Consider the following 17,346-nt stretch of genomic DNA (forward strand, 5'->3'; position numbering starts at 1 on the left):
ATCCTCCAAGATTGAAATTCAGCTCCTCTTCACCTTGGAAGGAAGTTAACTAGTATGATAAAATTTCTCTGAACTGTAGCAATAAGTAGGATAAAGGAGTCACACAGAATTTTGATAACATGGTGAAGCAATATTTACCTCTAGTGCAGGGGCAGTGATAATATGAATGCAGCAGGGAAAACTATCACAGTGCATCTCTGGATATATTCTGACATTTTAGTTGCTCATTCTAATTTAGATTGCAGTTTCTGGAGCAAATCTAAACTTTAAATTGTGCAAAAAATTAGTAAAGCCATAAAGTCCCTTTAGAAGAGCAAACTAGAAGGGCCACGATATCTCTGAAAAGATTTCTGTGGCCATGATGTTGAGGCCAACCTGAGAAACGTCCCATATCCTGTCTCCTGACGGACTCGGCTTGAAGTGCATAGGGCTGGTTACCTCTCAAAACAGAGTTTTCAAACTTTTCTCTTGACCCTGTTTTTGCCTAATTAGGACCAATTAATTTTGCAATTTTACTTGTGCCAGTTTTTGCTTTGCTTGCCAATAACTAATTGCATAGTTTCCTTGTTTTTACCACTACCAGTCAGGTTTTGTTGGAACTTTAAGCCAAAAACATTTAATTGCTTTGCTCAGTAAGTAGGTACCTGGAGAAATCAACCTTAAATCCTAGTAACAGTTCTTTTTAGCATACCTCCAAAATACATAAACTGCTTATGTTTTTCAAAGGTAGGACAGTTCTATTTTTATTAATTACTAGTTTTGTTTTGTAAAACAGCACGGCTTAGATCACGGTCACTTTTTTGTATTTGAAGCTCTTACCCTGAAAACTGTATTCTTGGCATCTTGCGTCTCATCCATGAACAATTTATATATATAGCTTTTAGAACTTTCCATTTCAGAGGTCTTAAATTCTCATTGGATGTTTCTAATGGAGATGTATTATGAAATCATTATATCCCCAGGGAGAGTGTATCAGGTGGAAAGACCAGTCAAGTGGTTTAGATCAAGATAAGCCAGACAGTCCCAGGTTTCACTTATGATCTGCCACTTCTTAGCTGTGTGATTGAAGATAAGTTTATCAGCTGCCCTGAGTCTCGCTTTACTCAGCTGTAAAATGGTGATAATACCATCTCCTTCACAGTGTCATTCTGAGGATTAAATGACAACTTTTGTAAAGTGACTAGCTGAGTGCCTAGTATGTACAAAGTAAATCCTTGGTGAATTAACATAATTGCTGTTATCATTATAGATTCATCGGGGGCTTTTACTAAGGGATCTCATTTGGATTTTGCTGCTACATTCTAATTTGGTGTTAGCTGTAAGAAAGATTAGTAAGTCGGACTATCTGTTTGGGATAGGACCTTTAACGTTTCACTTTGCTGTGTTTTAGCAAAATGTTATTTTTCATAAATTATATAAAAACAGTGTCAAACAGGTTTTATAGGCAGGCCAGATATTGTCCAAGGTGGTCCATGGTGATAGGTGACGTTTTAATCATGGCAGGTGTCTGATAGTTCTGTCTGTATCAACTAAGCCACCAGGCAAATAGATGTTATTCTTGCTCTAATTGTCAGTAACAGAAATACGAATGTTGCCATTTACTCAAGGCTGACTGTGTGAAAGGTACTCCCAGTGATTCTGAGAAGCAGGCACAGAGCTATATTTTGGAAACTGAAAGGGAAAGAAATTCATCTAGGGTGTCTAGGATGACACAGCTTAGTAGGTACAGAGCAGACTCAAAACCTGGTATCTGATGTTAAGACTCTGCTGTATTATACACTATAGCCCAATGGTTTCTGGCTCTGTTAATCCCCTTTTGATATAACCATGAAAAAAATTGCATTCCAGTTATATAAAAATAGTAAAATTAAAGTTGCCAATATTAAGACATCAGGTTTTTCATGCACAGATAACTAGAAAAAATTTAAATGTTTATAAAACTATTATTCCTATTTCTCATTCTGAAGATTCAAAAATAGTTGCAAAAAAGCTTTATATCTGTATAGTTTCATTTAGAAGATGTATCAGGTGGCATCCCAACATTCCCTGGAAAATTTCAGCACTTACTGAAAATTAAATAGTCTTGTATTAAACCTAGTTCTTTCCCCCCAATATTTCAACTCTGATATTGCAAATAGTGCCTGCTGCCAAGATTATCATCCACCTAGATATGCTCTTCTCTTTACTTGGAACAAACAGAAAAATGTTGAGATGTTTGTGTATGGCTTTTAAAAGTTTTTGTCATTATATCCTTTGACATATTTAGCAATAATAAGAATAATGATAATAATAAATAATAATCTCTTCCATTTTTAAAGTACTGTGTAAATAACAAGCTGTTTTTAGACACATTATCTTATGTCATCCTCACCACAGCCATAGCCTGGTTTTAAAGATGAGGGAAGCATGGTTGGGAGTGGGCAAGTAATCTTGTTAAGCTCCTACTTCTAGGAGAGGCAGTATGGGAACTGGAGCCTGGATTTTCTGATGCTAAATCTCAAAACCTGTTGGGTATACCTTTGTCTTTGTCCTCATTTCTGCTCCTGCCCATTCCCTCATCTCCATCTTTTCCCTTCCTCTTCCCTTCACTTTCCACCCCTCCCTCTGCCCTGCTCCTTTTCCTTCTCTCTCTGTCACCTTCCATCCATTCGTCTACTTTGTTTCATCACTTTCCCACCAATCCTCTTGCCTCAGTCACTGTATGCTGTGGCTATCCCAGTGACTCAATGGAATGGTAAAGATCTGTTTGCCAATTCACGTATAGATATTTGTGTGGCTCTGAGGAATAGGCCAAGAACTCAGATGTAAGCTCTTAGAGAAGGAAGTTTGTTTTGTTTGCTGCTAAATTCTCAGAACTTAGTGTAAAGGAGATGCTCAATAAATATTTACTGCCTGGATGAATGAATAGGTGATTGAATGACCTAATGAAAAACTGTAAGGTACATCTGGGCATTCACTAACTGTTTACTTACTTGCCTATTTTTGCCCATCAATTGTCCCTCTGCTGTTCTTTTGATAGCTGATTTTGGCAGTAGATATATCAATGGAATTTCTGGTTGTGTTATTTTATATCAATGTCGCTAAATGTTAGAATCATGACTCCCCAAAAGTCAAAGCATTTTAGACTTTGTAGTCTTTAGTGTTTAGACTAAACATCCACAGAATCTCAGATTTACTTGCATGTGTGTATTTTGCACTCTCTCCTTTCTCAATATATCACATATTAAATTATTATAATTATAAGTGGATAACTAAAAAATATATATTGATATTATCCCAAACCTTTTTACTTTATATTCAGTAGTAGTTTGTGTCTCCACATTCTCAGAAGGGTTTTGTGTTTCTATTCACAAGAAGTACAATCCTATGTCAGCTCTCTAAACTTACAGTAATGCATGCAGCATTGCCCTGTTCGTTTTTATGATCTGTTGCATTCAGACTGTGCAGGGCAAATATTCCAGTTAACAATCAAGCCATTGTAATTCTCCAAATGACTTTCAACCATAAAGGCATCTTCTTTTCAAAGACCAAAAGGAAGAGGTAGAGGAAAAATAAGACCCTTTAAATTCTGTAGAAAGTTCTATAGAAAGTAATACATATTCAGATAGATAAGACATGGCTCATGTGAACCTGTAGTATTGTATCCATGTACTATGATAGCCTCACATATCTATTTTAATTTTTATGTGTAGTAGAATGAATGGCCGTTTTGCAATTTTTTTTCCCGTTTTAGACTCAGCTCTGTCAAGGATTACCTCCATTCCAAAAGAAAATAACTGATTTTGATTGGAAGTTTAAGTGGCTTCCTGGTTTACTAGTTGGAAACGGTACTGTTCTAAGCATGTGTTATTTTCTTCAGTGATCATGAGGATACCAACCCTGGAATTCTTATGTACAGTATATGTTGAACATGTGTTACCTTAAGGGAATGGTGCTCGAATACTGACAGGAGCAAAAACAATTTAAAGAGGGATTGTGCCTCCTCAGAGAAGTGGCAAGGCTGAATGGGAGAAACACACATCTGAGTAATAATTATTTACTGGCAATAGGAGACGTGTTGGAAATAATGTCAAATGAAGTATTCTACTTTTTATTTTCTTACGCAATTTTGCCAATAATAAATACACTGTCTACTCCCCAAAAGATGTGGGGACAGCTGAAAGTGAAAACCCATAAATCCATTTACAAACTTGTGTGCTCGTATTCAGGGCAGTTAATAAAGGTGCTTCAGGGAAGAATATGTTATCACAGTTGAAAGGCTTATGCCCCAGTGTACTTCCTAGGGTTATGATTATCAATAAACTAATATTTGTAAAAATAGCTGGCACATTGTTGATGATGAAATTAGTTTCTGGCCTGATAAGAAGTATTGTTATCTACATCATGATATACGTTGCTTACTTAAGCATCAGTTTTCTTAGACACCATAGCCTACCCATGTGTTCTTTGAGAAACCTGTTGAGCTGCTGTTAAGCAGTAGGATGGTAATTATGAGCATGTGATGAGACCTACAACTTCACTTTGGTTTCTCTGTGAATATTGCTTTGCATTATGGAAAGCTCAAGTTAACCCTGTGCAGATGAATTTCATGTTAGTTGTATTAACACATAAAAGTTTAAAGTTAAATGTTTGCCAGTGTTTTAAGAGCTACAAGCAATACATTTGAGATACCTATTAGTTTGTTTTATGTAGAATAAGATAATTTAAAAATAATTTTTGTAAGTCAGAGAAACACAAACATCATATGATATTACTTATATGTGGAATCTAAAAAAATAATACAAATGGACTTATTTACAAAACAGAAACAGACTCACAGACATAGAAAACAAACTTATGGTTACCAAAGGGGAAAGGGGGGAGGGATATATTAGGAGTTTTGGATTAGCAGATACACACTACTATATATAAAATAGCTAAACAACAAGGTCACAGGAAACTACATTCAATGTCTTATAATAACCTATAATGAGAAAGAATATATAGGTATGTATAACTGAATCACTTCTCTGTACACCAGAAACTAACACAACATTGTAAATCAACTATACCTCAATTTTTAAAAAAAAGTTGTTGTTTTTTTTTTTTTTGCGGTACGCGGGCCTCTCACTGTTGCGGCCTCTCCCGTTACGGAGCACAGGCTCCGGACGTGCAGGCTCAGTGGCCATGACTCATGGGCCTGGCCACTCCGCGGCATGTGGGATCCTACCGGACCGGGGCACGAACCCGTGTCCCCTGCATCGGCAGGTGGACTCTCAACCACTGCGCCACCAGGGAAGCCCAAAAAAAAGAGTTTTTAATGCAGAATGAATAACATAATTCACACTAATGGCATATTAGAGGAATATATTACATTTTTACTCATTGATTTCATAGTCTTAGAAATGTGAATAAGAGGCATAATAATGATGTAGAAACAAGAAATTAATTTGTACAAACAGTACTAAAGGATTGTAAGCAGAGATCATAATTTACCTCTTTTTATGCTTGCAACCCCTCCTAACACAGTACCTTGCATATGCATATTTCCTGGAAGAATCTATTGCTTTGAAAAGAGAGATTCAATCTTCTCCTGTAGTGCGGACTTTGTTAAATCTTGTAGAATTGTCGTCTGTCTCATTTTCTTATGGTAATTTACTGATAAGACCTGCACCTACAGTGGATCCCATGGACAGAGCTCCATTCCATATCCAGGACCTATGGTGTGTGTGCCAGGCACAGTCAGTGAAAGGATGGAGTAGGACAGGCATCATTTTGAGGTGCTTACAGTTCTATGGGTTTCAATGGTAGGACACTTCACTAAAGAGTAAATCTTCATGAAACACAAACAAGTTTCCATGAAGTATTTAAACACATGCTATGTTGTGGTGGGACTTAATATTTAAAATTTACTTGCAAAATGACACTAAAACTTTCCATTTGATTAAGAAAGATTGACAGTGATAAGTAAATAGTGATTCTTTATCCCGTACAAGACTTTTCAAATTTTTATTTCAATTTTCACTATCCTCATCCACACTTCCTACCACTATTGAAGAAATAATTTGGTTAGATAAAATTCTATTTGATAATTCTAAATGTCTCAGCTAAGTCAATTTAATTGTAATGTATGAAGGAGATTAAGTTGTATCTCCTCTGATTCCTAGGAAATCCACTCACTTCCTTTTTCTTGTAAAAGTCATCACTCTGTAAGTACTCTGATTTTTTGGACTCTACAATTCTAACAAAGATTTGGGACCACAGTTAATCATATTGTAACTTTCTTTGTACTTAATTTGCCAATTTAGACACACATATTATTAAGAACACATAAAGTTTGTGCTGTGAATTTACAATTCCAGGTGAGAAATTTGAAATTAAGGTAATGAAATGGGTCAAGTCAGAGACTTAACCTTATATGTTCAGAATGCCCAGGAGAATCATTTAAACAAAATCTAGTGCTAAAAATTGAAAGAAGATACAAAATGCAGATCATGTGCTTGTCCTGCTTTTTCATTTATTTATGACTCGTCCTTCCCCTGGCATTCCTTGTAATTTTTCACTTCTCCTCACCAAAGCAATCTGTATACAGCAGCATGCTGTGTATGCTCAGTACAAGTAGATTTTTCTCTGGAATCTTACAGGTTATTTTATTTGGATTTGTTAAAGAAATAAAAATTAACTCAGAAAATTTCAAGCCCCAGTTTGCCTCCCCAACCCTGATATTTCAACTCCTTATCATTTTTCTGTGTTTTCGCAGTTTTCTTGCAGGTTTTATTGTGAATTTCCTAGTCCTATTTGATGTATTTCTCTTGCTGCTTCTTTGTGAACAATTTGGGTTATAGATTTTGAGGCGGTAAATCATGAGTTTTTTTCAAATGTTTTGTATTATAGTAGAACTAAGGGCTGACAGATGGCTTTTTGAAATAACGAGACAGCGATTTACATTTCCGGGAAGATGTTTAATGCATCACCCTGAATTCAGCTTCAAAATAGAATATATCTGGCGATTATTTTTTATTTTTTGTTTAAAAATTATTTAAAAATGTAATTATTTAGATGGACAGGTTTTATTTACATGGACCTTATCATTCTGACCAGGGTATATTTTACATTTAATAATATTTTTTATCATTGATTTCTTTAATGAGGTAATATATAGATTTTAGAGTTAGGTTAGACTAACAGTTCTGTCCACCAACTTGTGACCTTGGTTGAAGTAGTTTCCTAGGGCTGGTGTAATAAAATAACACAAACTGGGTAGCTTAAAATGACAGAAATTCATCCCCTCACAGATTTGGGGGCTAAAAGTACAAAATCAAAGTATCTGCAGGGCCATGCTCCCTCTGAAGGGTCTAAGAAAGAATCTTTCCTCACCTCTTCCTAGCTTCTGGTGGTTGCTGGTAATCTTTGGCATTCCTTACATTAACTCTAAAAGGCCCCTGTGTAATATCCCCGTGGATGTTAATGTAGATTTTAAGATAAATAATATAGCACTCAGAAATCGCTTTTATCTTAGAAAAGTGTGATGTATTATAATACGAAAATAAAACTGGAGCACCCATGTAGAACATGAAAGTGGATCTTCACTGTTAAAGATCCATGTTGAAGGAAAGGAGTGTCACATTTTAAAAGAATTTAAAGAATATAAATAACTGTTTGTCTCTCTACTCTGGAAAAAAAAATGATGCCTCGCTCGCTTCCACCTCATCCAAGGAATGCCGATGCTCTGCTTCTTTTGTACCCCGTAGAGTGCTAGATACCTTCACGCTGAATATTTGCTTCTCCAGGACCTGCACCCACTCTCCATCTCCCTCCTTCTCTACCACTACCCTCCTCCTGGACAGACGACAGTTTCTCCTATATTAAAGATCAAATTAAGAAGGTCTAATTCAATCTCCCAGAGTGACTCAACACAGTCTCCCTTCCACAGTTGCTCGTTTGTTAATGTGTACAGTAGATGCTTCCCGAGAGAAGTATCCCTTTTCCTTTCTCCAGTCTGAATTTCAACCCAGACCCTTGACCTTGTGAGGACCCCTAAGCTCTTCAGGCCTGAAGACACCCGTGTTTCTGGCTTTTCTACTCCTCTGCCTTCTTTTTTGCTTGACGTGTGTTCTAGCCAGGCCTTGGATCCCACTGCTGCTGACACAGGCTCTGCTTTCACCAGCCCGCTCTCACCTGCCATTGTCATAGCCTGCTGTGCACCGTGGATCCTACTGCCTTTTCTGGAAGGTGTTCTTTTTCTCCTTTTGCTTTCAAAGACCTTTTACCTTTAATTATTCTAATCCAGAGGAAAGAGCATCTCTGAATCTCCTCATTTAACTTTTCACTCTGAAATGGTCTCTAAGCCATAATCTTGTGAATCCAGTCAGGTGTTTCTCCTGGATCATTACATTATAGTAGAACTAAACAGTGACAGACAGATGGCTTTTTGGAATAATGAGCTACTGAGTTGTATTTCAAGGAGAATGTTTAGTGCAGTGTCCTGAATTTAAATGTAAAGCAAAGTACGAAAATAGAGTTTTATTTAAAAATTGGGAAAAAAACACTATCCGGATAATGGAATCTCCAAAGTTCAATTTGAATTGGGCTATTTGCATTGATTAAATCAGGTAATAACTAGATTTTCCTTTCTGTTGGTCATGTTGAAACATACTCATGAAATGGCTGGGATGTTACTTGTCCAACATGAAAAGGAAGTAAGCGTTGTATTTACATATCATCCCTGTTCCAACATGCAAAAGAACACACAAGGTGAGTGCTTTGAGATTTATGTCTTATTTACTTACTCCTAACCCTTTGGCTTTCAGATTTGCTTGAAACTATAGAAGAGATCCTTCCGAGCCTCCCAGCAGATATCAGTGTTTGGGCAATGAAAGAGTCTGTTCCACAAGGCATAATTTCACTCAAAGAAAAACTGAGCACAGCATCTGACAGTCAGGTGCCACATAGCCACCATGCTGCCTCAAACCTCAAGACTCCTTATCTTTATATTTTCACTTCTGGAACAACAGGTAAGATCCATTTGTTCTTGAAACTTAAGAAGAATGCAGCGTATTTGCAAAGCAGCAGTTTCAGGCAAATCTCTGCCATGTGTAGTTGTAGCTGAGCAAAGAACTCATGTGCCCTTGACACAGAAAGCCAAACTCTGACAGTGGGAGTCTGCAGCCCAGTAAGGATTTATTGCAGGGTGCCCAGCCTCAGATCCACTCCAACTTGATCTTTGAGTTAGGGGTTTCTTAAAGGGGAAGAACAAAGAAGCTAGGGTGAATCATCAGCTTGTGACATTTCTGTGCCAGTTTCCGGGGAGTCAGGCTGTCTCTGGTTTACAACTCTCTGACCAGGTGCTTCATGGCTTGAGGGTCTGTGAGCTCATCTCACCCTGGAGAAACAACCTGAGTTTACACGTTAATGATATCTATAATAGCTACTTTAGTACATTAACAATGTTATCCGCAAGAGCAATTTTAGTCATCTGACTCTGGTTGATTATTGTTCAGTTAGCCCAGAATTGAGGTCAGAGGGGACAAGAAAGGGAACAAAGCTTTGGATGTATAGAGATTAATCACAAAGTTGGTAAGAGAACTTGGTTTTAGGGGGGGCTCGGTTTCATAGTCACCATACATCTCAGAAAGCATGCATCCAAGAAGGCCTGGGGTTCTTAGATATTTGAACTCCCAAACTTGGATGAAAAAGGTAATTGTTTTAACGTTAACTTGACAAGTCACCATGTTCACTTGGCCATTGTCTCATGTGGAAAGATTTTCTTCAAGTTTGGTAGTACAAATGGCACAGGAATGTGTGAAGACTTGACCCAACCCGGTTGCTCAGAGTGTGGAATTTGGCCAGCTTCTTTGGCAGGATCTTTGCTAGCTTCCCTTAGTTGCCTAATGTATAAAATGAAAAGATTAGTTTAAATAGTTTCTAATTATCCTGCTGCATTAAAAAATCCATTAGTCTACTTTAAAACCATTTTCTTAATTCTTGTATAAAATGTTAAATCCTAAGCACAGTCCAAGTGTAGCTGCAATTTAAGTACCTGTAGCTGGCTCTCCTCGTTTTGCATAAGTTGATTGGAACATGTGAGAAACAGGAAATCTTGAAGGCATTGCAGGTTTGAGGAAGGATACAAAATAGAATCAAGTCACTAAACTTTCCCATTTTTAGGTAAACAACAACACACACACACAAAGAATGTGAAACTACCTGAGAATTCAAAAGAAATGTTAAACTTAATTGATTCTTAAGAAAAATTGAATGATATCTTTGGTAGTCTAAGTAAGCTTTTGTAATTAATTTGAAGATGACTGGGAGTTTGAATTAGAGGCATATTAAAAATATTGGTACTAATTTCTTATGCACAGGTAGTATTGTAAGCAAAACTACTATTTTTTTTTTTTAAACATCTTTATTGGAGTATAATTGCTTTACAATGGCATGGACATATATACACTACCAAACGTAAGGTAGATAGCTAGTGGGAAGCAAAACTACTATTGCATTAGTAAAATTTTCTTACTTTTTTCTTTTCCTTTTTCCTATTTGGAGGCTAACAATGATCTCTATACTGGAGAGTAGACTATGGTTTTCTTTTTGACTTTGTTTGCAGCAGCTTTGATAAATAAACTAGGAAATGCTAATATGTATCAAGTCGCCAGCATAAATTCAGACTGACTTTGGACTTTGAAAGAGACAATAAAATTTTGGAAATTATATGCTTTGAAAACTTCCAACGGAAGGTACTTGTAAAAATAGAAAGTGACTCTGGTCTTCAAAACAATCTTTACCTCTCCCCGCTCCCTCCGACCCCCCTCCCCACCCCAAAAGAGAATAGTGTGGAGCAGACTATTAACATCTTTTGTTCTTGAAGATTAAAACCAGAGTGTTTGATACATTTGCACAACAGGCTGAAAGCAAAAGCGCTATTAATTTTTTCTGTTTGATATTTATTTGTATTAAAGTTATACAGCACAGAGATGAAAAATTCTAATAGTTTTAAAAATTTTAGAGAAAAGTACCCTGCTTACCCCTCTATTTCTCCATCCTGAAACAAATTACATTCAGTATTTTTTAGATCTTTCCTTCTGTAATCACCTCCATTTATCTAAATAGATTTATGAATAGTATTTTACTGGATACTTAATAGGTACCTACTAAAAAGTATGTACTGCTTTTCCACAATGGAAGATGAGGATTTTATCTTCTTTCTTTACCACTCTCTCCCTCCACTCATTTCTTTCTCTCTGGTGCAGATACTTTCTCTCCCCAATATCACCCTAATATTCTTTCATCATAAATTTTTGTTTGATTGGTATCAGTATCATAACTTAGTAGATACTATTTCTTGCTGAGCTCTATAGTATAACAAAATTATATTTATTTCCTTTCGTGTAAAACTCTCCCCAACCTTGGATTAATCATTTGGTTTTGTTTGTTTGCTTGCTTAGTTTTCTATACACCTATAAATGGTTTGTACCCATCCCTTTATTAAAAAGTAACTCACCTTTAGATGTTGAAAAGCTAGTCTGTATTCTGTCAAGCCCACGTTCTTGGCTGCACCCTTCCCAGAGCTTTCCTCCCTATGATTCCAGTCTTGACATGTTGCTCTCTTACTGTCCTGGGTTCATTCCTCACCATCACCCTGAGAATTCCCTTCAACTCTTTTCTTTTTTTCTGATCCCCTGATTCTTAGATTCTAAATTCATTTCCTTAGTTTGCTTTTCATTTTATCACTGCACTGCTTTCATTAGCTGCTTGATAAAGAGTATTTAGCAGGTATGTTTTAAGTCCTTATATGCCTGAAAGTGTCTTTTTCTACCCTTAACACTGGTTTGTATAGAATTCTAGATTAGAAATGATGTTGATGCAGGGACTTGAAGGCATTGCTTTTTTATCTTCTGTCTTCCAGTACACGTATTGAGAAGTCTTTTTCTTTCTGATTTCTAATCCTTTACTTGCAACCTGGTATTGTTTTTCTTTCTTTCTTTTTGGGGATTTTTAGAATCTTTTATTAGCCTTCAGTAGTCTATGATATCATGATTATTTGTACTGGAACCAGTCTTACTTATCCATTTTGCTGGTAAATTTGCAAGCCTTTTAAATCTAGAAACTCATGTCTTGCAAGTCTAGGTACTTGAAAATTTTTTTTTAAAGGTGTCTACATATTCTTCTTTTTCCTTCTTTATTTCTATTCTTTCTGCCCATTCCCTCCTTCTATTATATTTGTTTGCTTGTTTGTTCTTTTATCTTTGGAACTCTAACTTTTTAAAGATTGGCCTCCTTGCACTTAGTTATTAATTTTCTAATCTTTTATATCCTATTTTCCTTCTCTTACCTTTTGATTTACTTTTTTTTAAGTGCAAAACAATAAATTTTTATTTGTTCACAGTTAAACACAAGCAACTGCCTTGACATTTTAGAGCATTCTAGGAAGGACAGCAAATCCTTTTGATTCCAATTCCCATTCACTAAGATTGTACCATTTCCTCCTGCTGTTCACGTTTATGGCATCTCATGTGGATTGTTTGACATGCTTTTAAAATCAAGATGGGAAGGTGTAAACCTTTTGACAAGAGATGACTTTCTATAATTTAGCTTTTAGCAGTCAGCCAAAAAAAAAATCTGTTTTTCACTGATGGGACCCCTTGATTTACTTTTTGAGAGATTTATCTTTTAACCCTTGTGTTCTCTTACTATTTCTCATTTTGTAGCATGTTATTTTTGTATTATTGATACTTCATTGTCTCATATCTCTCAGAATATTAATATTTTTTGAAAATTTCTCCTCTCTACCTTGTCTCTATTTTCTCTGTCATCCTTTTATCTTTTGTTTTATGTTGCTCTCTGTTCTTTACCCTAGAGGATTTTCTCAAATATCTGGTGACCTTTGGCTGTGCATGTTTAAAATGCAGCCACCAAAACACACACACACAAAAACAAACCAAATCCTAACTAGAAGCTCTGTGTGATTGAGTGGGATTGTGGGCTGGTTAGTTTCATTGCTCACGACATTTTGTTGGGAGATTCGTGACTGTCAGTTTTTACTTCTGGGCGCCTTAGATTCCTCAGATAAAAATCTTGAAGGGAAAACTAGTCAAGTGTGAAAAGGGAGCTGGAGAAGGATGTAGACTTTCTTTTATTCTCCCTACTTGTTCAACCTCTCTTCTTCCTGGTGTTTCCAGAGGCTCATCTTTTTCCAGAGAATACACATCAGATCTTATAGCAGTGTGGAGGAAGCAACCTGGGGCTGTAATTTTATTTTATTTTTTGCATTTTAAAATATCAAAAGCATTTATTGACATTCTTCCAAATTTGGATTGTGAATGATCTTATACAGGGAAAGTTATACAGGTAGCATCTCCTGTTAGCTTGAAGTTCTGAGCAACATGGGGTCTTGTAGAGATCAGAGCAGAGCAACATACAGAATTAGGCATATAGTAGATGTCATGCTTTAGAAATACAAAGCTATCAAAGAATGTAACAAAATCATATTTTTTACTGACTAGGGCCCTTGGACTCTTTAATCAATAGAAATTGATTAAGTTCTACTCAATAGAAATTGATAAGAGGTCAGATGAGGGATTCATGCTAGGCTTTATCGGGACTTGTGCTGCACATGAGGAAGTGAAAACAAGTAACAGGTGCCCTTACTCCCTGAGGAGGGACTGGTTCCTTAAATGGTGGGGGTGGATTGGTGGGTTGGGCTGGAGGGTGGCTTAGGTGTTCTGCCCACCCCCTGGGTGGTACTTTGTGCAGGGATCACGTGCAGTGCCCTGCTTTTGCTCTGGGCACCTCAGAAATGGCAGTTGAGCTGTGGCCTTTTTGTATTTTATTGTTCATAATTGCCTCAACTGTGCATGCGTGCACAGTTATTTTTAGTCCCTTATAGTTTCTTTGTATTCTGTTGCTCAAGGTGAAGCAACTCCAATAAAGGATCCCAGGCGCCAGCTCCCAGCCTGTCTCACATTGAGCCTTGTTAGAGGCTTCATTGACACTTTTTATTAAAAGCATCTCTCTTGTTCTCTCTCTCTAATATAAGCTGATGTTTTGCAACTCAAAACCCAGAGCTGAATTAAGTGATGATAATTGTAATGAACATGAGAATTAATATTAGTATGTCACCTATTATCATAAAAATCACTTGATTCTCACATAAAAATCTTATGTTGATAACGATGAAGGTGTTGGTGCAAGTGATGTAAAGAAATGAGACTTGGAAAAGTTAGATGACGGCAGTAGAGTTTGCTCATAAGCCCTTTCAGGCAGGTGATAAGGGAGCATTTTGGATTATATTGAATCTTTCCTAATCATTTTACTACTATGAAGTTCTGTTTGCCCAAGCTCACCAAAATATTATATCCATGGACCCAGGAACAGACTTAGAATGTCTCTGAGTAAGGAAAGGATTGAGGTCAGTTTTTATACCATTCGCATGTCTTTGACCTGGGAGATTCTGTGAGATCTTGATGAACAAGGGGTGATTCCCTTATCTATAACTCTGATGGAATTGCTTCTTAAACATAACTCCCACTTAGCTCCCTCTTTATAGTTCCATATTGATATTCCACTGGGGGGGGGTACCTGGTCATCAAGTTTCTGAGCCTCGCTGGGGTTCTGTGGGAGCAAACCAACTTTCTTCAAGGCTTCAGCTTCGGTTTCATCTTCTTGGGTCTGCTGTGTCAGTCACCAGTTGTCCATCTGCCTTTCTTTTTTTTCTTCCTTCCTTCCTTCCTTCCTTCCTTCCTTTCCTCCCTCCCTCCCTGAGCCGGGTCTTAGTTGTGGCATGTGAATTCTTAGTTGCGGTATGCATGTGGGATCTAGTTCCCCAACGAACCTGGACCCCCTGCGTTGGGAGTGCAGAGTCTTACCCACTGGACCACCAGGGAAGTCCCCATCTGCCTTTCTAAAATTGTGTTGGCCATTCTTTTGGCGTATGTATGTGTTCAGTCTGCCAGCTTCTGGTTCTGTTGTTGCTCACTGAAATTGGTTAGGTGCCTGAAGATCTCTAGGAAAGGCTATTTAAGCCTGGTCAGAGCAGCCTTGCCTTCAGCCACTCCGGTAAGTAGTGGGAGGGGGAAAAAGACAGAACTGCCTTCCACGCTGCGCCTGGGGCCAGTTGCTATCACCATCTATGTCTCTATTTACTTTTGTCCCTCTTTCTCCTTAATCCTATGGATTCTTTCCTTTTTCCAAAATTATCCCCGAATTCCCCAGATTTTTTCATCCCTGCCCCTAAATTGGTTTTCTCTAGATATCATCTGTTCCTCCTTCTTCCTGCTAATCCCCAATTCACTGGACACAGCCTCACTCCCACCTTTACGCCTGGACCTTATCGCAGTGGTCTCCTCACATCTGCGGACATGTGGGGAGTTTCAATGCTAGGGATTCATAGAAGGTTAGAAGAACAAAGGACTTCAGAGACCATCTAAGGTAGCATTTCTCCAAGCATGTGGCACAGCATGTCCCTTCATGTCTACAAAGAAGGGAAATAAAAGTTGTAAAGGGGCTTTATGACCACATGAGCTTGAGAAACATCATTGAAAAAATAGTAACATTTCTGTACTGTTGGGCTTGTCAAAAGCTTTAATATGTTAATGTGCTTTCTAACTCTTCCAAGAAGGGACTTTAACTTGCAGTTTTAACACGCTTCATTTATTCTGTTGGTTCTTCTTTCCTTCTTTAAAACTTTAAACTCCATGAACCTTTGATCACTTTCATTTGTTGGATAAGCTCCTATCTGTTGTCTCATTTATCAAAAAGTCTGAGTACCTTGAATGGTTTAATAATAAATTAATGAGATCATTATTCACTTAAAGCTAACCAAATTAGGAACGAAAACATGACTAATTCGCTCACTAAAGTGCTTTACAGGAGTGACATAAGCACACAGGTGGAAAATAACTAGATAAAGCATCCTTCTTTTTTCGACATACCTCCAACTGAAAAGTTATTTTTAAGGCTGGGTTGCCATGAGGTCAGGAACAATATGGAAAGTAGGGAATATGGTGACTGAAGAACAGTAGGTGGGAACTTCTCGGAAGCAGAAAATGCATAAATATTTGATTCTCTCAATGAAGAAGAAAAGGCATTGCATTATCAAGAATCAAGGATGCTAGTCTCACTCAAAATCTTTATACATGGCTTTGAGAAGAAATTTTGGAGGGATTCTCAGTACATGTGGATGACAATAAACTCTTTTAGGGTGTGAGATGCCAACCTATCAGGAAAAGCCACAGAAACTTCTTTTGAAAAAATGTAATAAATGAATTTTGGTTAGGATGGTAGGCAAGATCATGCCAATTTTCTGTATGAGATCTTCCAGTTAATGGAAATGGAGGACAAAGCCTATCAGAAAATATCAAAGCAGGTGCAGCAGCAAGGCGGACTTGAGGCTCACCCTGGTGAGTGTCTGGAAGTCACTGTAGACTGGGGTTCATAGCTACATGTGCTGTCACCAAAAACCCATGACAACTTGGGCTTTATTCAGTAAATATGTTGAACCAGAGAAAGAATGATATATTTTTGGCATCTTTATAGCAGATATGGCTCTTTGAACCTTACAAGATCTCAAACTCTATGTAATTTTATAGTTTTAATCCTTCTGGGTAGATCTAAGATTCTAGAGATTAATTACAGTTGTAGCTGACATTTGTATGGCCCCTTTTACCAAGGATATAGACCATTTTGATGTATTTTTGTCTCAACTGCTGTTGTAGTTGATACCAGCATAGTATCTATTCTATTCTTTCTTTCTTTCTTTCTTTTCTTCTAGGTCTCCCAAAAGCAGCTGTGATTTGTCAGCTGCAGGCTATGAAGAGTTCTGCTGGATTATGGGCTTTTGGTTGTACTTCCAATGACATCATTTATATATCCCTTCCTCTGTATCATAGCGCAGGATCTCTCCTGGGAATTGGTGGATGTATTGAGTTAGGTAAGCTTTTATTTTCTGTTTCATAAGTTCTCAAAATGCCTAATAATTGGAACTTGCCTTCATTAAAGTGCAAAACTCTATCAGTAGAATTCAGAGTGATCGTGTGCATGTTATACAATTATAAAAAAATATTTATTAAAAGGACACAATTTCATCACATACTTCAGTGTATGCCTGAAGTGGAAAGAGCAGTAATTTGGCCTTGTGGTTGGATCTGGCTGTAGACAGGGCTTCCCTCTCCATGTGGTTGCTCACCCTTGAGTGGTTGCCGCCCCTGCCCTTAAATGGTGGTAGGAGCCTTCCCAGAGGGTGAACTCAGAAGCTGTGTAGCTCTTAAGTCTTAGCCTCCTCGGAAGTAACATGGATCATTTCACCTGCACTTTGTTGATCAAAGCAAGTCAAAAGCCAGTTTAAATTCAAGATTTGAAGAGTTGGGA

General features: G+C 37.4%; 1 protein-coding gene across 6 annotated transcripts in view; it reads left to right on the forward strand.

Moving 5' to 3' along the window:
- The window catches only part of SLC27A6 (solute carrier family 27 member 6), a 64,158-nt gene that overhangs the window by 2,648 nt on the left and 44,164 nt on the right, over window positions 1-17,346 (forward strand). For 5 of the 6 annotated variants that reach the window (XM_019924351.3, XM_019924350.3, XM_019924348.3 and 2 more), the window contains exons 2-3: window positions 8,790-8,993; window positions 16,751-16,909. In XM_019924351.3, the coding sequence (XP_019779910.1) occupies window positions 8,790-8,993; window positions 16,751-16,909 (363 nt within the window). The remainder of the gene's footprint in view (window positions 1-8,789; window positions 8,994-16,750; window positions 16,910-17,346) is intronic. The other variant, XM_073802472.1, reaches the window with a different exon arrangement.

Source organism: Tursiops truncatus, chromosome 3, assembly GCF_011762595.2.
Source record: "Tursiops truncatus isolate mTurTru1 chromosome 3, mTurTru1.mat.Y, whole genome shotgun sequence".
Lineage (NCBI taxonomy): Eukaryota > Metazoa > Chordata > Mammalia > Artiodactyla > Delphinidae > Tursiops > Tursiops truncatus.